Source organism: Pan troglodytes, chromosome 21, assembly GCF_028858775.2.
Source record: "Pan troglodytes isolate AG18354 chromosome 21, NHGRI_mPanTro3-v2.0_pri, whole genome shotgun sequence".
NCBI lineage: Eukaryota > Metazoa > Chordata > Mammalia > Primates > Hominidae > Pan > Pan troglodytes.
The window spans coordinates 7,208,782-7,233,064 of NC_072419.2; the positions used below are offsets into that span (position 1 = coordinate 7,208,782).

The 24,283-nt window shown below is 40.7% G+C and overlaps 1 protein-coding gene across 5 annotated transcripts in view; it reads right to left on the reverse strand.

The window, feature by feature from the left end:
- Positions 1-3,657: 3,657 nt before the first annotated feature.
- CSNK2A1 (casein kinase 2 alpha 1) overlaps positions 3,658-24,283 on the reverse strand; it is a 61,010-nt gene continuing 40,384 nt past the window's right edge. For 3 of the 5 annotated variants that reach the window (XM_016937256.4, XM_016937257.4, XM_063802516.1), the window contains 10 exons: positions 20,736-20,837; positions 20,158-20,208; positions 18,632-18,691; positions 16,628-16,711; positions 13,159-13,269; positions 10,724-10,825; positions 9,621-9,721; positions 8,357-8,505; positions 7,299-7,385; positions 3,658-5,025 (listed from right to left, as the gene is read on the reverse strand). In XM_016937256.4, coding sequence (XP_016792745.1) covers positions 4,910-5,025; positions 7,299-7,385; positions 8,357-8,505; positions 9,621-9,721; positions 10,724-10,825; positions 13,159-13,269; positions 16,628-16,711; positions 18,632-18,691; positions 20,158-20,208; positions 20,736-20,837 — 963 coding nt within the window. In that variant the 3' untranslated portion in view covers positions 3,658-4,909. The remainder of the gene's footprint in view (positions 5,026-7,298; positions 7,386-8,356; positions 8,506-9,620; positions 9,722-10,723; positions 10,826-13,158; positions 13,270-16,627; positions 16,712-18,631; positions 18,692-20,157; positions 20,209-20,735; positions 20,838-24,283) is intronic. The other 2 variants (XM_016937258.4, XM_063802515.1) reach the window with 1 other exon arrangement.

Consider the following 24,283-nt stretch of genomic DNA (forward strand, 5'->3'; position numbering starts at 1 on the left):
GGGAACAAGGCAATGCTGGCCTTCATTCAATCAGAAACTTGACTTGTACCCGTTGAAAACCTGTCATGTTTAACGCTTGGATATTTTTTCTTCTAGTAAAGACACTTTACTGCCACCTGCTGGAAAAGAGTCAGAAATTTTCCAAATGCAAACATCTATCGCCTCCCTATAATGTAGCATCCTTTTACTGTACATAGTCTGCACAACCGTACAATTCAGAAGAGAAACCAACATTTGGTGTAACTCTACCATATACCAGGCATGTGTCATAGAATCTGAACAACCGCTCTATGAAATCAGTACTTATACCCCAATTTAACAGATAGGAAATATTGGGACCTCTGGGGAAGGGAGGAAGAAGAGGGTATCACCAAAAAAGGGCAAAAAGGGGGCTTGGTCTGTATTGGTAATGGAAATTCAACTTGGGTGGTAGGAGTATGGATGTGTTACAGCTTTCTTTATAATTTGGTACATGCCTAAAATGTTTTACAATAACAATTTAAATCACCTGTGAAGAAAAGATTCAGAGAGGTTAACTGATCAAAAAAATCACACTGCCAGACAGAACTCTGAGGTAGACCACTTGCAGTAACATCACATTGCTTCTCTAATGGTTAAATTTAGCACAGAATCAAAGGAGAGCTATAAAGTCTAGGAAGTACTTATTTACATAGGATTGAGTCCAGAACATCTTGTGACACCATCTACATATGTTTTACTTGGAGAATAGTCTGAATTTCGTATTACACGTTGAGCATTTCTAATTTGAAAATACAAAATCCTCAAAAATCTGAAATTTTTTGAGCATCAACATGATGCCTAAAGTAAATGCTATTTGGAATATTTCAAATTTCAGATTAGGAATATTGAACTGGTATGTATTCTGCAAATATTCCAAAAAATCCAAAAAAATTCAAAACACTTCTGGTCCCAACCATTTTGGATAGGGGATATTCAACCTATATTACACACAGGTAATACAGCAGGGGAAAAGCAGGGAGACTGCAGCATCTAAGTCTACTAAATTGGCCAGGATCATTCCTCAGTCTTCAGATACCTATTTATCAGGGTCTCATTAAATAAAGTTACTTGTCATGTTAGTTCAGTCTGGCCTGTGGCTTGTAATTATAGCTGCAAACTCAAGGGCAAAGTTCTTAGGATTTTGAGATGCTCTTTATGCAACAATACTTCCATTTACTTTGTGTGTGTGTGTGTGTGTGTGTGTGTGTGTGTGTGTGTGTGTAGGGAGAGAAAAGGGGGGCAATGGAGTGGAGAGTGGAACTACAATTTATTAAGCACCTATTATTACAAGCCAAGTAGGGTGTTAAATATTTTCCTCGTGCCATTCCATTCAATACTCTTCGATCCTGAGGGAAAACGAACCCACTTAAAAAACAAAACAAAAGGTTTTAATGAGGATTGCATAAGACATGCAAGGTCACCAGGGAGTTTACATGCAAGTGGGGAGATACAAAATAATACAACAAAAGTTCAGGTGTTCTGAGGAAAAAGAAGGGCAAGGATAAGTGATGACAGTGGGGGAAGTAGGATTCAGGATAAACAAATTTTAGACTCATTTTTTGAGGAAGGAACTGAGCATGACCTTACTACACAGCCTTTTTAGTTAAGTGTTTCTTTAACTAGGAAAAGGCCCTGGGAAGACAGCCTCTCTACTATGCAAACCCAATTCCAGTCTTGGGAGAGAATTTGCTGGTGGGACGAAATTAGGTTTTTCAAGAGATGCTTAAATGGTCGATTCTAATTATAACCATACTTGTCAAAAGGTGAAGCAAAGATGAAAGTTAAAAACTAAGAAGAAATTAAAATTCCCAAATCTGTCAACCAATCTCTAATTTTCTCTGTTACTTTAGGACTATAGTAATTAGCCATACCCTGAGGATCTACTTTACAAAATATATTCCTCTGACAGTCCCGCTCTAACAATTTAATCTATCTTATGTAAGCTGGACAGGCACTTCAAGTACAAGAAACAGAATTCAAAACGTGAAAACGGAGCCATCTATCACACACGGTGTCGGTTGGAGAAGCATATTGCTCAGGCTGCAGGGACATTTCATTTATTTAAATGTTTTTATTAAAAAAAATTAAAGACCTTCATGGCACAACTTCTTCCCAGCACAGTTACGTTTTAGTCATACCAATTACAATACAATGACAACCAATAAAGCAAGGTGGGGAGGGCCTTCTGGCTTCAAACTTAAAAAAAAGCAGAGGAAGAGGGGAGGGACCACTTCAAACAAAGTTTAAAAATACTTTAAAAAATCTTTCAGAGTAATTGCCAACATAACCTTTCATGTTGGCCATTCCATTTCCTGCCATCTAAGCAATGCAGACACAGGTAGTGCTGAGAAATAGTGTCCCAATACAAGGTATACAGATGAGGTAATTTACAACAACACATAAGTTGTTACTCTGTAAACCCTTGCCTCCCCCCCACCCCCCACCCAATTGGGTCTTTTTTTTTCTCTCTCTCCATGCTTCTGCAGTGACTCTAAGTAGCATTTTTAAAAACTTCTATTTATTTTAAAAGGCTCTTGGGTGGCACCTCAGAGTCCTCTGCATTCACCTTCGGTTTATTCCAAGGTCTGATGGGTGTAAGGAGGTCCAGCTGTCTGCAGCTCTCCGCATCAGCCTAAGCTACACCTCAATTTCCGAGCTACAAGGATAGGGTATGAAGTCTTGATTTACAACCCTCTCCTCACCTCAAAAGAAAGAACTCATTAGTTATTAAGTGTCCTGTTCAAATCACAATCCAGTGCAAACATAATCACAAATTGCATCTCTGGCACATCTGGTGCTTTTAGCTTCTGCACAAATTCAACATGGTAACCCTCACAGCATTCTAGGGCATAAAAGGGTCAAGTACAATAAATATCCACTGTAAGTGGTCATAAGGAAGAAAATCACCCTGCCACACAGTCAGAATGTTTTCCCTTCAGCTCTCCCTATCGTTGAGAAGCGCTATAAAAGGAGGCTTTAGCGTCCTCTAAAGTTTACCATTATATTCACTAAAGCCACCACCTTGATAAAGTTACTAAAGCCAAGATGGGTTACAAAGTTAGATAAGTTCATTAAATTCAACTCCCCAAACAATTACGTTTATCTATGATGCCTAGGCGAGAAAGGCCTGTGAATCTATAAGGTAGGAGAATGGGGAACTAAGATTTTAGGCCTTAAAATATGTTGGAAGAATTTTTCCTAGTTCCCACAAGCAGCTACTGTAATGAAATAACAGGAGAAAATACAGAGCTGATGGTTTTGCTATTGTGCTTAAAAAACTAGGCTTCCTCAGTGAAGCACCTGATAAACTTAGGTGGTTGGATTACAGTGGAAAGTCCACTTTACACACACACACAAACACACAAAAACTGGCGACTTTTTCCATCCCCAATCCCTGCACTGCTGAGACACAAAATGAGTTTTATGGCAAAGGATCCTTAATCCCCAGAGACGCTTTGGCTTGTGGTGCTTTTTTTTTAAGGCCTCTCTGCCCTGCCCGGTACCATGGGTCGAACGAGGGGTGTATAAAAATGGGGGCCTTGGGAAGCCTCCACGGTACAGGGCTGCAGGCCCCTCAGATGTGAACATGAGACACCCACCCAGCAAGACCTTTACACAGGGAACTTAAATCTAACCTTGATAAATAAAACCAAACGTTTATTTACACCAAAGAATTCCAACACTGGATCTTTCACATAGGAAGGACAAAGTATTATATATATACACACAGCAAGGGGTGGCAGGGCTGTAACAAGAGAGTTTATAGTTTTCCCACAATTACAGGTCTACCATTTCAGCTTCAATGGAGATAGTGGCTCTGCTCCTACCTCTCAAGATACATTTACAAGACTGAGGAGCAGGTCTTCTCACTGGATGGCATGTGAGGGAAGGGGAAGGTCGGAGGAAAAGAAGGTAGAAAGCTTAAAATGGAAGTCAGTGTGGCCACATCTCCCATTAGCTCTAGCATGAAACCTGTACAGACAATGTTTGTTTCTTTTGTAAAAAGCAGTAAGTTATGCCCAGTAACTAAATGAATTCAAAATGGCCAAGACAAAGAAAACTGAGAAAGATTTTGCCTTCCCTCTCCTACCAGCTATGGAGCACAGCATGTTGGGAGATGAACAGGGAAAAGACCAAGGTAAGGAGCCTGGGAGGGAAGGTATCAACATTTTAAACTGAACTAAAAATAAAATTATAAATGAGTTGGATTTAGGGTTAGATCAATAAGACATGATTCTTACTGAACAGAAGTTTTTAGTATCTGTCTGCATTTTGGGTAGATTTTCAACATCTCGATGTAACTAAGACACACTTCCACAAGAGCCACTAGGATAACCCCACTGAAGCGCTTATGGAGTAAAGTGATGTAAGTGACCAGCAAGCAGTCCACTGCTCCTATAGACTGGGTCCTCCCTTCCTTCCTTCCTGCCTCCCCTGAGAAGCTACATTTTTGTAATCTCTGGAGAAGAGCACGAGATACCAACCCCCTAAAGTGTGGGACGGTGGAGGAACAGTGGTGGGAATGGGAAGAAGTCTCCACCTAAATGCAGCAGCCGGGATTGAGGCTGGTTTATCTTTGTTCTTTTGTGATGAGGAACTAAATTTGGGAGGGGAGAAAAAAAAATTTGTCCATGAAATATTCCACCTGCAGGTAATTTTTCAGGGAATCCCCTGAGTTATGAAAAGTTCGAGTTAAAAAAAAAAAAAGAAAAAAGAAAATCAGCCTATTATAATTTTTTTTTATGACTGAACTACTATAAATCCACAAGCAACGGTTCAGACACGGTGCTTCTGAAGTGTTTCACCCCTCCCCGCCAGGCGCAAGCTGCATCAAGGAGAGGGTGGACTCCCCCACCTCTGCTCAGGCATCAGGAGACAGATAGGGCCGTTACTGCTGAGCGCCAGCGGCAGCTGGAACAGGCATCCCAAGGGGGTTGGCAGCAGCAATCACTGGTGAGCCTGCCAGAGGTCCAAGGGGTGAAGGGGTTGGCACTGAAGAAATCCCTGAAAGAAAAGAGCTGTCAGTGAGCCAAAGACACCAACCATGGCAATCTTACCAGTTTCTCATAGCACTCACCGCAAAAGGAACACAATAATTCTTTACTGAAGACTTCCTCTTAGCTGGATTTTTACATATACTTCAAGTCTGACCCTCACAAGTTCAAGTTAAAGTGGCAAGTCCTAATCAATTTAAGAGACAGGTAAAGAAATCTAGGCTTGGACAATTTAAGGAGTTTGTCCAAAGTACACGATTAGCAAGTGGCAACCATGGTTGGATTCTAACCCAGGCCTGTCTAGGGCAGAGATGTCCACCCTGGTGACCAGTAGCCAACCACATGTGGCTGCTGAGCACTTGAAATATGGCTAGTGCAACTAAGGAACTACATTTTAAATTTTATTCAATTGTAATTAAATAGCCTCACGTGGCTAGTCACTACCATACTGAACAGCACAGGACTGCAGTCAAAGCTCATGTGCTCTTACACCATGCTGTCTTGATAGCTGGCAGCTTTCAAAATTACTGAAAGTCAATTTGAATGGGGAAAGAGCATTTTCTAAGATAAAATTGTGTTTTGGAATTTATTTCCATTTGATTTCTTCCACCTCTCTAATCATGTTTGTGTGTGTGTGTGTGTGTGTGTACACATAGGTAATACATTCAACATGGTTCAAAATACAAAAGGTTCAAAAAAGTATACGAAGGCCAGGTGCAGTGTCTCACACCTGTAATGCCAGCACTTTGGGAGGCCAAGGCGGGTGGATCACCTGAGGTCAGGAGTTCAAGACCAGCCTGGCCAACATGGTGAAACCCCATCTCTACTAAAAATACAAAAATTAGCTGGGCGTGATGGTGGGCGCCTGTAGTCCCAGCTACCTGGGAGGTTGAGGTGGGAGAATCGCTTGAACCTGGGAGGCGGAGGTTGCAGTGAGCTGAGATTGTGCCACTGCACTCTAGCCTTGGCCACAGAGCAAGACCTTGTCTCCAAAAAAAAAAAAAAAAAAAAAAAAAAAATATATATATATATATATATATATGAACATTATTATACATTCTTCTCCACTCCTCTTAGACATGGCTCTGCATCTCACTTTTTTTTTTGAGACAGAGTCTCACTCTCACCCAGGCTGGAGGGCAACGGTGCGATTTTGGCTCACTGTAACCTCTGCCTCCCAAGTTCAAGCGATTATCTTGCCTTAGCCTCCAAGTAGCTGGGATTAAAGGCGCCCGCCACCATGCCCAGCTAATTTTTTGTATTTCCAGTAGAGACAGGGTTTCACCATGCTGGCCAGGCTGGTCTCGAACTCCTGACCTCAAGTGACCCACCTGCCTCAGCCTCCCAAAGTGCTGGGATTACAGGCATGAGCCACTGCACCTGGCCCTGCATCTTGCGTTTTAAATTTCACATTATTATATTGGAGTTGGAGATCTAACAGAACATGAAACTCTTATTCATTCTACTGGCTGCATCACATTCCATTAAATGGATATACCATAACTGATTTAACCAGTTTCCTACTGATAGCTATTCTCAATGTTTTGTTATTACAAATAAGGCTACAAGTAAGTTTGGATATACATTACTCTGTACAGAGGTAGGATACTCAAGGGGTAAATTCTAGAAGGCAGTTAGTTCTTTTCTTAAAAAAGAGGAGGGCAACAGCAATTATTTGAGGATATGTAAGTAAATGCCTTCACTACCAGATAGGCACCCACTTGGATGTTGCCTACATGTATAATTCTCATGCTATGTGCCTGTAGTTCCTTTGGAATAACTGGGTACTCTATAAAAATTCACTGTGCGTCACAATGATCCAATAATGGAAAACCATTTTACTTATGTTTTTACAACTGATAGGCACTCTATAGTTGCTCTGGCACATGTCACGGAACTGTCCTTGTACACACACACACCTATGTATAAACCCCACCTCTACACCCCATTTCTTAACATTGTTTCTAAGGGCCATGTAACTACTGTCATTTCAAACTATAAGATGAAATGGTGTATTTTGCCTTTTCATGGCTTGGCACTTTCAAGCCCCTATGCCAGAAATTTTCAGCCAGGAATGCTGAGATTCTAGCCTAGAAGGGGACACCCTACTCAAGACAGTATCACTAAAGTATACCAAATGTCAAGCGTGCTGAAACCTGGTTAAAAAAAAGTCACAAGGCCACCAGTACAGAGAAGAGAAGGTATACAAGAAATCAGACCACAAAGCTAAGAACAGTAACTGACTTCCACATTTTTTTAAAGAAAATTTACCAATGAACTGACCTGACATCATATTGGCGCTGCTGACGGGCGTACTGCCCCCTGGCATGCTAGATGAACCCATTCGAGCCTGGTCCTTCACAACAGTGTCTAGAAAAGAGACAAAAAGGCTAGGTTCTGTTTTGCTTGAAAGATTAAACTAATGGTCTGGAAGCCTGAAAGCAGCCAGCTTCATTCTTTGCAATTTATTTATACTCTACATTATTCCCCAAAGAACTTAAGGTGGCAATTGCCTTCACCATGAATTAGACAGGTCGTAAAAAGCAGAAATAGCTTTCCTATCAAACTGTGGTAAAAGCTAACCTTTCAATCAAATGGTAGAAAGATGAGGTAATTATTTATAGCAGAGCGAATTTAATGAAGCTGGTCCTGTTGAGGTTTAATGGAGACAAGACACTGTCACTCGGCAAAGACGGTAATATATTACCAGTGTGTCCACGGCCCAGTACCAAGTAGGCCAAAGCTATAGGTCCATGTAGCTTAGGGCTATGACCACATTCTCTATCCCAATCAGCCTATCTATCTGCTTCAGGTATTGGGCAAAAGTATAAATGATTCAGTACAAAACCATCACACTATTATTACCGAAGGAAAAATGTCATGTTGCAGCTAACATCACAGTGCGGATGGGGTAGGTCTAAGTGGTACTTTCACTTAGGACGGCACAGGGGGCTATACTCACACATCTAAGTCAAGGTGTTCATACAATTTTAAGATGTGTAAGCCTCATTAGCTCTTTCCAATGAATGATTACTAGAGACAGGAAAGATACAGGGCTGTGTATTCTAATTCAACCATTCCAGACTGAGGCACTGAGAAGTGTCATCCTCACAGTATGAAAAGAGTTTATTTAGGAATGCTCTTGTGTCATGTATTCTGTTACAGAAGAATTCTTCCAATAATTCAGCAATGTAGTTGCCATCACTATCCCCACTGGAAGAATCTGAGGCTCAGTGTGGGTGAATTAACTTTGCAGCAAGCTGACAGGAGCTGGGATTACGACTCTGTTCTATAGGACTCTGCGCCTGCACAAACTCTGTGGGCTAGATATCTGGACTCACAGAAATAGGGGTGCTCCATGGCCTCTCTTGCAGTAAGCCGTGACTGGTGGTCATATCGCAGCAGTTTGTCCAGGAAATCCAAGGCCTCAGGGCTGACAAGGTGCTGATTTTCACTGTGGACAAAGCGTTCCCATCGCTTTCGAGAGTGTCTGCAGGACCAAAAGAGGGCATGAGAAATGGGCCACGTGGGCACAGAAGCCCAACATTTCATTCCTACATTTTTCTTAGTGGCTAACAGCCCAGACAAAAGCAAAGAGGGACCCAAACTCAAGAGAGTAGTCTTGCACCACTCTGCCACTGAGTGGGACAACAAAGCTAACTGGAGACTGGAAACAACATAGCTAGAGTAAAAAAAGACATCTGAGTCCTCTCAATTTTAAGAAACATAATTCAGGTTACTTGACAGGACGTGACCGCTTCTGTGTAGCAAGGAGGGTCAGGTGGCTGAGCTCACCAGGCCTATTTCCCATCCCCACACATATTCCTGGCATCTCTGCCACTTGGCCAGCAAAAGCCTTTGCATCAGGAAAGTCCATCTCCTCCTGTTGAGTGGTTAAGTGTATAAGTACTATATCTAGTCACTACTGTTAAGAGTCGGTTGTCTGCATATAGCCTTTTTTTTTTTTTTTTTTTTTTTTTTTTTGGAGACAGGGTCTCACTCTGTTGCCCAGACTGGAGTGCAGCCACATGTTCATAGCTCTCTGTAGCATTCCCTCCTGGGCTCAAGGGAAGCTCCTGCCTCAGCTTCCTAGTAGTCTGGACTACTGCCACACATCACCATGCATGGAGTCGAGGGTCTCATTATGTTGTCCAGGCTGGTCTCCAACTCCTGGGCTCAAGTGATCCTCCTAAAGTTCTGGGATTACAGATATGAGCCACCGTGCCCAGCCTGCACATCAGTCTTAAAGCATGCATTTTCTACTTCAATTTCTTTCTCTTGGAGAGAGGTTTTTCACTTAAAGAAGCAAGGTAAATTTTGATTTTTTGCCTCAACTGTAACCCTTCCACTAGAATCTACATTCATTTTGTAGGAATCCTCTAGCTATAACCCCTCCATCAGACTCCTGTAAGTTAATCTGAATAAAGGGCCATTCAATCCAATGCCTTTATCAGAGGCCTGCTCAATGCAGCATCCTGTGGCACTGGACCACTGACATCCTGACAGTGCTGGCAAAGAAAACATAACTATTTTGAAGATCCTAAGTGCCAGTTCACTCTCAAAGTGCTTAAGCCACAGATGCACATATTTTGTTTCATGACTTACCTGCCCAAGATATCATTGAAACGTGGATCTAATTCAATGTTGTATTTGTCAATATAGTCATATAAATCTTCTGTCCCCAGAACCTTGGCTATCCTCACCAACTAGTATTAAAGAAAGACAAAAACCCATATCACAAGCATATTATATTAACAAATCAACAATTAACAATGATTGAATTTACATAAACGGGTCATCATGTCTATAGGTATGAATGCTACCTCCTAACAGTTTAGACTTCAACTCAATGTGATAGTGTTAGAAAAAGCAAACTACTTTATAAACTGGTTTCTTCCTCTTGAAATGTCACCCTGGTGAATCCTTATTTTTCTCCCCTCAAAACCCAATTGAAGATGTCACTTCTTTTGGGAAGCTCCCATTGCACACTCAAACTACTCACCACTACTGCCTTTTGTGCCTTGTCCACACTTCTACTCTGAAGTTATGACTGTAACCTATTTTGTTGTATGTTTGACTCCCTTACAAGATCAACTATGAACTATCTGAGGGGAAGAAAACTATTCTTTCTTTTTTCTGTATTCCTCAGTACTGCATGCACTTGATACAGAGTTATTGACTTTAATGGAATTCAGGTTGTATTCTTTGACTCATTAAAATTGGACATGGTGCTCAAAGGGAACAAGACAATGGTACCTTCCACAAGGTCCTAGAATCATTCCAGGTTCTTGTGAATGAAAGAGCCCTTTGATCTTCAAGGGGGAAGTGGAGTTAGTTTAAGAAACATCTGTAACTCAACCCATATAAAGAGCCAAAAGGATCACAGAAATACCACATATGGGCTAACATATTGGAGAAAACACCATATTGGAGAATAAGGGTTTATTAGGAGAATTCTAAGGTAATGTCCTATTTTAAAAATCTGGATGACAATTTATATGTATTCTTCACAATAAAATAAGCAATGCAAATGACAAAGACTAGGGGGGAATGTCTGATTTCAAAAGGCTAAGCTGGTAGCTCCCAAAACATCAATCTAAGGATCAATATCAGGGTGGCTGAATAAACAGTGAACTGAAAATTATAGGCAGTTCTGGCTATCATTGCATTAGACCAGTAAATTTTTCAATGGGTATAACATACATTACCTGATCATAATTGTCATGTCCATGGAAAAATGGCTCCTTCCGAAAGATCATACTTGCCAGCATACAACCCAAACTCCACATATCCAAACTATAATCGTACATCTGCATAAAAGTAAACTCACTGTTATTATCTGTGAATCCTCAGGCTTGTCACTTCAAAATAAAAAATTAATTTTTAAAATTAAAAAAAAATCACTCCACTGACTCAAAATCAAAACACTAATAACATCTTCATATATTTCTTTTTAGTCTTTCTTTTTTTTTTTTTTTTGGAGACAGAGTCTCACTCTGCTGCCCATGCTGGAGTGCAGTGGCGCAATCTTGGCTCACCACAACCTCCGCCTCCCGGGTTCAAGCAATTCTCCTGCCTCAGCCTCCTGACTAGCTGGGACTGCAGGCGCGTGCCACCATGCCTGGCTAATTTTGTATTTTTAGTAGAGACGGGGTTTCACTACGTTGGCCAGGCTGGTCTCAAACTCCTGACCTCATGATCTGCTCGCCTCAGGTTCCCAAAGTGCTAGGATTACAGGCATGACCCACCGTGCCTGGCTAGTCTTTTCTTTTATGCATCTTTCACTCGGTTTTAAGACAATTTTTACTTTTTTTTTTTTTTTGAGACAGAGTCTTGCTCTGTCGCCCAGGCTGCAGGGGTGTGATCTTGGCTCATTGCAACCTCAGCTTCCCAGGTTCAAGCAATTCTCTGCCTCAGCCTCCTGAGTAGCTGGGATTACAAGCGCCCACCACCGCGCCTGGCTGATTTTTTTGTATTTTTAGTAGAGACAGGGTTTCACCATCTTGGCCAGGCTGGTCTTGAACTCCTGACCTTGTGATCCACTTGCCTTGGCCTTTCCAAGTGCTGGGATTACAGGTGTGAGCCACTGTGCCTGGCTCTTTTTTTTTTTTTTTTTAAAGACACAGGGTCTTGCTCTGTTGCCCAGGCTGGAGTGTAGTGGCGTGATCATAGCTCACTGCAGCCTCCATCTCCTGGGCTTAGGCCTCCTGAGTAGGTAGGATTACAGGCATACACCACTATGCTCAGGTAATATACATACTATTTTGAATTGTTTTCTTCACTTACATGAAAAAAAAAAAACCTCCAAACTGTTAGCCCATGGAGACCATCTAATGTGTATCATTAGTATTTTATTACATAAATGTTTCAGAATTCAATCTTTAATTTTCCTATAATAGGACAGTGTTCTGTTTTTCACAATTATTAGTAATACTGTAAAAACTATTTTTATGCATAAAATGCTTTTTGAACTCAGGGCTATAGCCTTAAGACCCCAAGAAAGAAATTCCTACAAGAACAAAAAGTCTGAAACTTTTAAAATCAACTGATAATAACCTGGAAAGACTGGGCATAAAAGATACTCCCAAGAAAACTTCAGATTTTTAAACACTTGGCAAATCTATTATTAATTTGGTTCCTTTCTCCTTTTTCTGTGAGGAGAAAGAAGGCTTTTTGGGGGAGCTGAGGAGAAGACCTTTTTATTTAGTATACAATTCAGAAGAACAAGAAAACATTCTTGAATTTACTCTGAAGATTGGTTAAACTTAGTTACAGGATGGGCATGGTGGCTCATGCCTGTAATCTCAGCACTTTGGGGAGCCAAGGTGCGAGGATGGGTTGTGCCCAGGAGTTTGAGATCAGCCTGGGCAACATAGTGAGACTTTCTCTCTACACACAAAAAAATTAAAAATTAGCTGGGTGTGGTAGTGCACGCCTGTAGTCCCAGCTACTCAGGAGGCTAAGCTGGAAGGATCACTTGATCCCAGAAGTTCGGGGCTGCAGTCAGCTATGATCATGGCATTGCACTCCAGCCTGGGCAACAGAGCAAAACCCTGCCTCAAAAAACAAACAAAAGGCCGGGACGCGGTGGCTCACGAGGTCAGGAGATCGAGACCATCCTGGCTAACACAGTGAAACCCGGTCTCTACTAAAAATACATGAAAAATTAGCTGGGGTGGTGGTGGGCGCCTGTAGTCCCAGCTACTTGGGAGGCTGAGGCAGGAGAAAGGCGTGAACCTGGGAGGCGGAGCTTGCAGTCAGCTGAGATCATGCCACTGCACTGCAGCCTGGGCGACAGAGTGAGACTCCGTCTCAAAACAAAAACAAAAACAAAACAGCTTACAATTCAAAACAGTTCTGGAACTGCTGATTATAGAACATATCTTTGGCTACTTTCCCTCAAGTTAGGATCAAATGCAAACCTATTCATATTCTACTGACATTATGACAATAAAAGTAATGTAAGTTATGGTACATGAATTAAGGTGATTTATATTTTACATTTCATATAAAAGGGACAGCTGTGAATGTGCATTAAGTGGCCTACCTAAATGCACAAAATGATATATATATATATATTTTTTGGTAAATTATGTGCGAAATAAACACAGGATCAAAATTGTGCCTGCCCTTCCGTTCTTACCTGATAGTCTACAAGTAGCTCAGGACCTTTGAAGTATCGGGAAGCAACTCGGACATTATATTCTTGGCCAGGATGATAAAACTCAGCCAAACCCCAGTCTATTAGTCGTAGCTGAAAAAGAATAAATCATGAGCAATCTTATCTTTCTCTAAGCTACCCACACTGTGCCATTCGCATACTCTCGATAAAATATACCAGACACGTCACTCTTTACTGAAACCCCTCCACTGACTACTTATAGCCTTTAGAATGAAAATAAAACTTCTTAGCTTGACAAACCACTTTCTCCATGATTTTGTTCCTGGAAGACACAATCTCATCTGTGCTTTTACAAATTTCTTAAACTGCTCAATGACTAAAATGTCCCTACTACCCAGCCTATAATCCTATTGGTAAGCATTTCCTTAACTTTTGGAATATTTAAGTCAGCTTCTCAATGAAGTCTGATCATTGCCTTCAGCCCCCTGAATTTTAGATATATTTCTTTAACAGAACCTAAACTCTTTATGTTTTCTACCTTTCTTTTTCAATACGGACGACAAGCTCCTTAGGGGTAGGGACTGTTTTATTCACCTTTGTAATTTTCAGAATTCAACATAATGCCTGGTATACAGGAGAAAAATGAATAAATATTTGCTGGATAGATGAAATAACAGAAAAGTCATACAATACAGCTTTTACCAGAATGCATCCTAAACATGGAAAAAGGGGTAAGAGGCAAGCTTATCTGCCCACTGTGCATAGCATGACCATGATCTGAAGTGCCAGCAGTAGGCCCTGAGGAAAAACATCGGACTGCTCTGGCACTAAGTTTACTGCCTGTATCTCAAAACTAAACCTTTGATTACTCCCTGCAAAGCCACCTCCACTCATAGTCTCCCCCTGCTCAGTTAAAGGTGATACTCATCCTGTCATACAAGCCAAAACTTAAGATTCACCCTGGATTCTTGTTTCCCTCAGACCTCACATTTAACCTGTCAAAAAATTCTGAAGGTTCTATCATATTCTGACCATTATCATCACCTCCACTGCCACTGCCCCGATCCAAGCCACCACCACCTCTTGTTTGATATACTGCCATAGCCCCTTCTCCTAACTGGTCTCACTGCTTTCACTCTTGCCCTCTAGTCTAAACAGTTTAATAAATACTAAATAGTTTAATAGTTATTTTAAAAATAATTAAATATTTAAAAATAAATATAAACAGCTTTTTAAAAGGATTGTTCAGGTTGCTATGGAGAGATTATAGATTCACAGGAAATTGCCAAAGTAGTAGAGATTCTCTGCACCCTTTACCCAGTTTCCCCTAATAGTAACATCTTACATAACTACAGTACAATATCAAAATCAAGAAACTGACACTGGCACAATTCAGAAAGATCTTATTCAGGTTTCACCAGTTTTACATGCACGCATGTGTTTGTGTGTGTGTTTCTATGCAATTTCATCACATATGTAAGTTCATATAATCTCCTCAACAAGATATAGAACTGTTCCATCACCACACACATGTCCTGTGTGTTAGCCCAACCCCGGCAACCCCTCTGCTCTTTATCTCTATCATTTTGAGAATGCTACAAAGATGGAGTCATTGGCATATAACTTTTTTTGAGACTGCCTTTTTTCACTAAGCATGAGATCCATCCAAGTTGTTGCATGTGTCATACTTCTTTCCTTTTTATTGCTGAGAAATACTACTTCATAATATTATATGGTATGGATATGCCAGTTTGTTTAACCATTCCCTCATTGAAGGGCACTTTTACCCTTTTTTTTTTTTTTTTTTTTTTTTTGAGACGCAGTCTCACTCTGTCACCCAGGCTGGAGCACAGTGGCACGATCTCGGCTCACTGCAACCTCCGCCTCCGGGGTTCAAGCAATTCTCCTGCCTCAGCCTCCTGAGTAGCTGGGATTACAGGTGCATGCCACCATGCCTGGCTAATTTTTGTATTTTTTTAGTAGAGACGGGGTTTCACCATGTTGGCCAGGCTGGTCTTGAACTCCTGAACTCGTCATCTGCCTGCCTTGGCCTCCCAAAATGATTACAGGTGTGAGCCACTGCACCCAGCTTTTCCCCCCAATTTTAAGCTATTACAAATATAGTTGCATTCATATATAGGCTTTTGTGTGGACCTAAGATTTTGTTGCTCTGAGATAAATGCCACTGCAGGATTGTATGGTAAGCATATGTTTAGCTTTTCAAGAAACCAACCAACTATAAAACAATAGTTAAGCATTTTCCAAAATGCCAAACTTTGCATTCCTACCAGCAATGTATGAGAGATCAAGTTTCTTCACATTTTTGCCAGCACTTGGTACCATCACTATTTTTTATTTTAGCTGTTCTAATAAATGTGTAGTTAACTTTTAAATTTCAAGTGAGAACATGCTAAAGCTTAGAATATGCAAAAGCTCTCTATCTTCAGAGAAAAGGCCTAACAATGACCAATAAGGTTTTACATGATTTGGTTTTACCTCTTTGATTTCATTTCCTTCTTTTTTTCCTGCATTCATTCTGTCCCAGCTTTATCCTTGCTGCTCTTCCAACATGCCAAACATATCCTTACCTGAAGGGCTTTTGTACTTGCTATTTACTCTGCCTTGGGACATGTTTCTTCATAAGACTGCATGGCTGGGTCCCTCCCAGTGCTCTCTAAAATGTCACCTTTCCAATGAAACCTTCCCTTATAACTGGTTTAAAACTGCAAATACCCTCTTGCCATTCCCTATTCTTGTTTTTTCTTCTCCATCAAAATAACTTTCTATCCCACCAGCCTCCCTAAATGTAGCTCCTAGAAGACAAGCATTTTACTGTATGTTTAGTTCACTTACATATCCCCAGCCCCTAGGATGGTGCCTCTGACATGGTATGTGTCTAAAAATAATTTAGTTGCACAAATAAATCAACTACCTCCCCAAAGACCACAACAGATAAGTCATCGCAGCTTGGTCACCTTAAAAAACTGAAATGCTAAAGCATGTGGCCATTACAGCTCTCATGTAAAAAGCATTTGCAGACAACAGGGCCCTCATGACATCCAATAAACAGAAACAGCATTTTCTGTATATCTCGTCCACTTAACTGTGCACATTTAATTCTCACGAATACCTAGTCGCCTGCAGGGCTATTATTACCCACACTGTACACGAAAGAAAAAGAAGGCAAATGGAGAGAAAGTAGTTTCTCAGGAAACTAGTTACTCAATAAATAAGGCAAGAAGCCACGTTTCTGGGCCTAGAAGATGAACATTTTGCCCACTTTACTAATGTTTCCTTCTTAGGAATATTCTTAGGAATATAAATAATGGTTCAAACATGTTGACTTGTAAATTCGTACATTCATTCACCAAATATTTCTCAACTGCCGAATAGGTACTACGGTCTGTGACAATACAAGGGATAAAGTGTTGAAGATGGGCAATTAGCTACATCACGCAGATAAATAACACTTGTCAGCCTATCACTTTACCTTTCTGTGCTCATGATCAATCATGACATTATGGGGCTTGACATCTCTGTGCATAATTCCCATGCTGTGACAATAATCCAGGGCCTGTGGGAGGAACAGGTCAGAAAGGAGTTAGCCTGAATAACAGGTAAGAGTCCTTTACTTTTCCCTCCATGTAAATTTTCCTTTTAGCCTCACAATACCCCTGGGATTCAAGTTGAGGACACAGTCACTTCCACAGCAATGCTTCAGAGACTTGTTCATGATCTCACAGTCAAGCAAACTCAGCTCTCTGAGCTTAGAGATCTTTTTCTGACATAGTTGTTTCAACATGTTTTCTGTCCTAAAAGACCCAAAGTATACCCAAATTGCACTACTTCAAATTTTTCTGTCTTGTCCAGATCCTAGATTATTTCCACAGACCCCTCAAAGAAAGAAAACAGATCTTTACTTCAAACCTCTTATTCTAAGAACAGTAATTCTTTAGCCATTAAGAGTCTATAACAGAGGTTGGCAGACCACAGGCCAAATTTGGCCTGATGTCTGCTTTTGTAGATAATGTTTTATTGCAACACGGCCATGCCTATTTGTTTGCATATTGTCTATGGCTGCTCTTGTGCAACAACAGCAGAGCTGAACAGTGTGACGAACACTACGTGGCCCACAAAGCCTAAAATATTTACTGTTTGGCCCTTTAAAGAAGTTTGCCAATGCCTGATTTAGGTCATCAAATCCAATCTGAAATGTTTCCAACCTCAAACTAAAGGGAACTGAGTAGTATAATCTTTGGGGTTTGTTAATCCCAGCCTTTCAGTCAGCCGATGTCGTTGGCCAAATTCTTGTCCTTCCTGAAGGGCAACTTGGGTTCCTACAGTTCCCAGGGCTGGGCAATCATATCTGTAACTTTCTAAAGCCTTGCTTGCCACAAACTGCATGAGCCAATGGAAAGATCAAGTATCTCTGCTGGCACAATCTCCTCAGGGGATTTCTAAGGCTCCAACAGCAGGCTTTATGTCAACTCTTGTTTAGTAAGAAAGCTTAGCCAACTTTTAGCAATTCTCTCTTCTAGGAAGCTGATCTTGTGACTACTGGGAACAAGATATTTGGTGACCCCACTTTAGAAATGTAAGTAAATTTTCAATTAGCATCTATAAGCAGAAATTTACACAATCCTTAGGACAATTACCCTTTGAGAACTGAGTTGAAGTTTACTGTTTTATTTGTTGACTCTGAAGTGCCATAAAGTATACCAGAAGCTAGCACGTCAGGTGTTTTCATGAGTTTTGAAAATTTAATTTTAACTCACACAGGGGCACACAGAAATTACAAGTATTTGTTAAGGGGTCAGTCCCAGCTATCTTACAAATACCCTTTTTCAAATTGTTCTAAATTATACTCCCACTAGACCCCATTCCATAACCCTTAGCACAAGGGTTCTGATACTATTATTATTAATTTTTATTTATTTATGTATTTAGAGACAGGGTCTTACTCTGTGCTACTGCACTCCAGCCTGTGCGACAATCATAGCTCACTGCTGCCTCAAATTCCTGAGATCCTCCTGTCACAGCCTCCCAAGTAGCTGGAATTACAAGCATAAGCCACCATGCCCAGCTAATTTTTAAATTTTTTGTAGAGACAGGGTCTCACTATGTTGCTCAGGCTGGTCTTGATCTCCTGGCCTCAAGCAATCCTCCTGCCTTGGCCTCCCAAGTAGCTGGGACTTACAGGTGCACACCACCATGCCCAGGTAATTAAAAAAAAATTTTTTTGTAGAGATGGGGATCTCACTATGTCACCCAGGCTGGTCTTTTGATCTCCTGGCCTCAAGCAATCCTCCTGCCTCAGCCTTCCAAAGCGCTGGGATTACAGGTATGATACTATTAACTTATTAAAAACTTATATAGAGGTCCCTTCTTTCAACATACTTTACAAAGTTAATCTGCTGGCTTTTCTACCATCAATTGACTATTTAACAAAAAGAAGACCAATTTAAAAAATATTTAGTATTCAAGGTTCACTTACCTTCAGAATCTCATACATGTAAAATCGAATATCATAGTCTGTTAACGTCTGGTACAATTGCTGTTAAAGACAAATGTTTGAGCCATGAAATAATGCTGACAGAAAGGCATTTTTCACCCTCACTCACAGTAATTCAAACCAAGACTTGGCTCATTTACCGTTGTTCCAAGATCTGTCCATTCACTGCCCTCTATTTCTCCAACATTACATTAACTTTAAAGAGATACTTTGGGTCTTCAACTCTTACAAATGAAGAATTACTTAAACATATATTGCGGAAGCTATAATCCACTGTCAGAAACATACTGATCTAGATACGTTAACATGCACTGACACACACCTATCATTTAGTTTGCTTTTCATGTATCTTCAGACCTTCTCAAAAGAGGCATTTTGGCAAATATACTGCCTCCTTAGTAGGGAACTAACTCATCTTTGGCTTACATAGTTGGCCCTGCAGATCACCAGTGGGTATGCAGATGGCATGATGCCAAACCTGTTGAGTCAATTTAACAAAACTATTCTTGTTCCAATTGGAAAGTAAACTCTGTGAACAACTGTTATGTATCCTTTCCAGTTTCCAAAGAGTTGCAGAATGTTTTTTACATGGACATATCTTTTTTTTTTTTGAGACAGGGTCTCACTCTGCTGCCCAGGCTGGAGTGCCGTGCTGCAATCATAACTCACTGCAACCTCAAACTCCTGGGCTCAAGCGATCCTCCTACCTCAGCTTCCCCAGTAGCTAGGACTACAGGCGTAGTCACCATGCTCAGCCACAGGTACGTCTCTTTAATGGTTAGCAACGTCTTCTGACAAAGTTTTTCTTGGAATTATCATTCTGACTCTAAAGCAGTTCCTCTTCCTTTCTCCCTATCTCTGCAACAGAATTCACTAATTTATTAATATATAACATTCCGGATACTGGACGGGTGGAAAGGCAAATCCAAGATTTTTACCTCTTTTACTCCAAAAGAGTAGCTATATTCTTCTGTAAAATTGGAACTGTGTGAAATAAGTAGGCCACTGGATAGACTGGAATTCTGAGATATCTCTTATAGAGGTTTGTGTTATGGCAGAATTTGACATTATCCTTCCTCGATCCCTGCCTTTTAAGATCTATAGCCCACAGTTTATGAGGAATCCTAAGAAATAAGCAGTCCCTACTTTTATACATACAATATATTTCTTCCTGAAAACTATTGTTTAAAGCGAATTGCCATATGGCCAGATCCTAAGTGAACGTGTGTTACTGCCTTCATTAGGTTGAACATCAGCAGAAACTGTCAACTAAGTAGTGAGAAGTCAATGTGTTGGTCATTAAAAAGAACATTAAACAAATGGGCAAAATATCAAGATGCAGAAAGTGGGCACTGCTTATATAGGAGTTTTCTATCTTAAAATTTGCACTGTAAGGATGAAAAGCTTTTTAAAAACAAATGCGAAGCAAGCTCTTCTAACAGCATCATCCCCAAAGGCTATGTGGTCTAAAAACCCACTAGCCCGAAACAGTTGGTTATATATTATACCTTGAAGTCTGTGTTGTTTACGTGTTCAAAAACCAAGGCGGGGGTTCGTGACTAGGGGAAAAGAACAAAAACAAAAACACACATTAGCAATAGCCCTGACAGCTTTAATGGGGACAATGTTTGCGGATGCTGCGTGGTGAAATTTGGCAGTCCTCGCCTCAGTAGTAAGAAACCCTCTATTGCTACAAGCCCTCCCCGCTCTGATCATCACCACACTTAGGTCATTTTTGGGATGGATTTCAAACAGAAGACATGGAGCTGAAGTCTCACCAGGCTCTAGGCAGCCCGACAATGCGCCCATCGCCCATCGGCATCGGACCTGAGTTTGCAAAATGGATTAACACATTTCAGTTTCCAGTGCTACCAGTCTCTTAGCCTAGAAGAATAAGAAATAGTCTGTGGGTGGAGGTCTCTTTGAAAGAAAGACCCAAGCTAGTTAAATGGTATATCTGATTAGGCACTTTCAAAGCAGGACTTAATGATGAGGGTTGGGGGAGGGAACAAAAAGAGGCCAGTTGTGCTCCAGGTCAAACACCATCTCAGCTCTGGCGGGCCTTGCTAACACCTGCTATACTCACCACAGGGTCTTTTACAATGTCTGCCAGTGTGATGATGTTGGGACCTCCTCTCAAATTCTCCAAAATCTTTATTTCACGCTTAATTTTCTTCTTTTTTACTGGCTGAAAGGGGAAAAGTACATCAGCAAAAAAAAAAAAAAAAATTTTCAGAGTATTTCAACACGTAGTGTAATACATAAATGATAAATGGCTTACTTATGAGCACCTTGAAGGAAGAAAATGTGTCACATTCGTCTCTGAATCCTTCTCCTAGCACTGTGCCAGGTATTCTGCAGGTACTTACAAATGTTGAATTGAAAGAAAAAAAGATTTCTATTCCAAAGACCAGACACTTCTGCAGAATTAGCATTTCAATCATCAGTCTTGATGTTAATGTTTTAAAACATGTTAAACATGTTAATGTCTTAAAACTTTACAAAGTAGCAATTTAAATCGTTAGTAATACTAAAGTATATCAAACTTTTTATCAATTAGGATGAAACATGGGCCCTTTCCATTTCTTCCTCTAATTAGGGCCAACAACAAGGATGGCCAAGACATCTTTGTGTAGCATAACCCTGAGGGTAAAGGGTGAGTCTTGGAGTCACAATGCTCAATGTGAAACCTACCTTTACTACCTGCTAGCTGTTAATGGCAAACTACATAACCTCTCTAAGCCTTTCATTAAGTGTAAAATGAGTAACAAGAGCACCCATCTCATAAGATTGTTGCAATAATCAAATGAGGTATTCGAAAGATTTCGGAATATGGCTGAAACATAACATAATAATAACTGTCTAGCCTGATCACCAATACTCTTTTTTTTTTTTTTTTTGAGACAGAGTCTCGCTCTGTCACCCAGGCTGGAGTGCAGTGGTGCAATCTTGGCTCACTGCAACCTCCGCCTCCTGGGTTCACGCCATTCTCTTGCCTCAGCCTCCCGAGTAGCTGGGACCACAGGCACCCGCCACCATGCCAGGCTAATTTTTGTGTTTTTAGTAGAGACGGGGTTTCACCGTGTTAGCCAGGATGGTCTCGATCTCCTGACCTTGTGATCCGCCTGCCTCGGCCTCCCAAAGTGCCAATACTCTTATAAATGAACCCCTCCATTCTAAAGAGTATTCTGCAGAGGGTATCTTAAACATCCCTTTGTCCTTACCCATCCTTTCCACATCTGTTCTAGTATGGAATCCTTTTCATTTTTTTCTGAGGAGGGCCTTGGTCCAACTGCACCTCCTTTATAAAGCCTTTTTTTTTTTTTTGAGACAGAGTCTTGCTCTGTCGCCCAGGCTGGAGCGTAGTAGCATGACCTCAGCTCACTGCAACTTCCGCCTCCCGGGTTCAAGCAATTCTCCTGCCTCAGCCTCCCGAGTAGCTGGGATTACAGGCGCCAGCCACCATGCCCAGCTAATTTTTGTATTTTTAGTAGAGACAGGGTTTCATCATGTTGGTCAGGATCGTCTCGAACTCCTGACCTCATGATCCGCCTGCCTTGGCCTTCCAAAGTGCTGGGATTATAGGCATGAGCCACTGTGCCTGGGCTTATATTATAAAGCCTTCTTCTGAATAGTCTAAAACAGTGCTGGCCCAAAGGAAATATAATACAAACCACATGTGTAATTTTAAATGTGTTAGTAGCCACATCAAGAAAATTTTAAAAAGGACAAAATTAATGTACTTTATTAATCTAAAACCTTATTTTAACATATAAATCAATATAAAAATTATTAATCTATTTTACCTTTTTTTGTATTAAACCTTTGAAATCTAATGTATTTTACTCTTACAGCATATCTCAATTCAGCCCAGCCATATTTCAAGTGCTTAACAGCCTCACGTGGCCTGCGTGCCTGCTGTACTGGACTGTGCAGGTCTTTTCCTAGGGTGTTGGGTCACCTCAGACTAGATGCACTGCATATAACTCTTAGAAGTTAAGTACATCTCATCTCTTCATTAACAAGATTGGTGGTTACCAAAGTTTGATGACCAACAATCACCTGGATTTTTTTAATATACAGACTCACAGAACCCACCAAGATTCACTAAATCAAAATCTTGAGAGGGAAACGGGGGATTTATTTTTAGATACTTTCCAGGCTGATGATCCAGGTCCAGAGACTACCAAATAATACTATAAATTCTTTTAACTTTGTCTTAAGCCTCAAGCACACGATAGCAGAAAGCAAGCAGATTTTGGAAACATTGACAGTTCTCAAAACCTGGCTTTGTGGTTGTGCAGTGTTCAGAAAAGCATTTAAATGTTTCTCATTGCTGAAAGGGACTATACTCGCCTGTTAGTGATTTACATACCACATTGAGAACAGGTCCAATGCAAAGTGGTACCCAATAAATAGAAGCTATTTTACTAACGACTTCCATGTAGTCCATTGAATTCAACCCACGACCTCTTACCCAATACAATATCTACCTAAGAAACAAGATAATATAAGTCTTCTCTTCCTGCTTCAACTATTCAGATCTTTATAAACTGTTATATTATCTGGGAGATCTTTCCACCCTGCAGAGACTAACCCAACAACTTACCTCCTGTTTTCCATTAACCCAACTGCTGGTTTTTTAGTGGAAAAAAAAGCTTCTGGTTGACAAAACTACTCTACAGAATGCTTCAAATCTATAAACTTAAAAAGCTGGTTTGTGACAGACCAGGCAGCTGACTCAGGCCCTAATTTAATGCGATCAATGCAACTTTTGTCTTATTAAATAAATAGGGGAGATTAAAAATTTTAAATATGGTTTACAAAGGAAATTCATCTATACTTACACCACCTACCCACAGTTACAGTAAAATATACAATACAGTTAGAAAGACTGAGCTGAAAAAAATCTTTCTAAATCACCCTTCATTCAAAATCATCAAGGGCTCACAATTACCTAGAAGAGACAGTCATATAATTTTAAGACTGCAAGGAAATGCAGAGATTATTTTTTCCAGGCCTTCGCCAACTTAATCTCTCTTTCCAAGTTCAACTCCTATGTATGGTCACATAACATCTTTCACATGGAATATTTCTCTCACCTTTCCCTCCTCCTCTTTTCTTATCTTGGTGCACTCTACAGCCTGCTTCCCTTCACCACTTCCACCCAACACCTATCCAAATCCTCCTCCCATTCAGCCTGAAGACAGCTCCTGGGAGCTTTTCCTAACTACTACCTTCTTCCGAACTGTAGACCCACTATTCATGCTTTTCATGTGGCTCTAAATAATAATATATCACCTCATTCTATCATATACCTTTCCATATGAATATCACCATACAATCACAAAGAACTCCAGTCTCCAACGTATGTATATATACACACAATTTTGTGTTTGATCCTTTTTGTTTTTTGAGACAGGGTCTCATTCTCCTCGCCCAGGCTGGAGTGCAGTGGTTTGATCATAGATCAGTGCAACCTTCAACTTTCAGGCTCAAGCGATCCTCGCACTTTAGCCCCTCGAGTACCTGCGACTAAAGGCACATGCCACCATGCTCAGCCAACATTCTTTTTAATAGATGGATAAACATGTCCTAGGTTAAAAGGACTACTATGGGGCTAGTCACCCACAT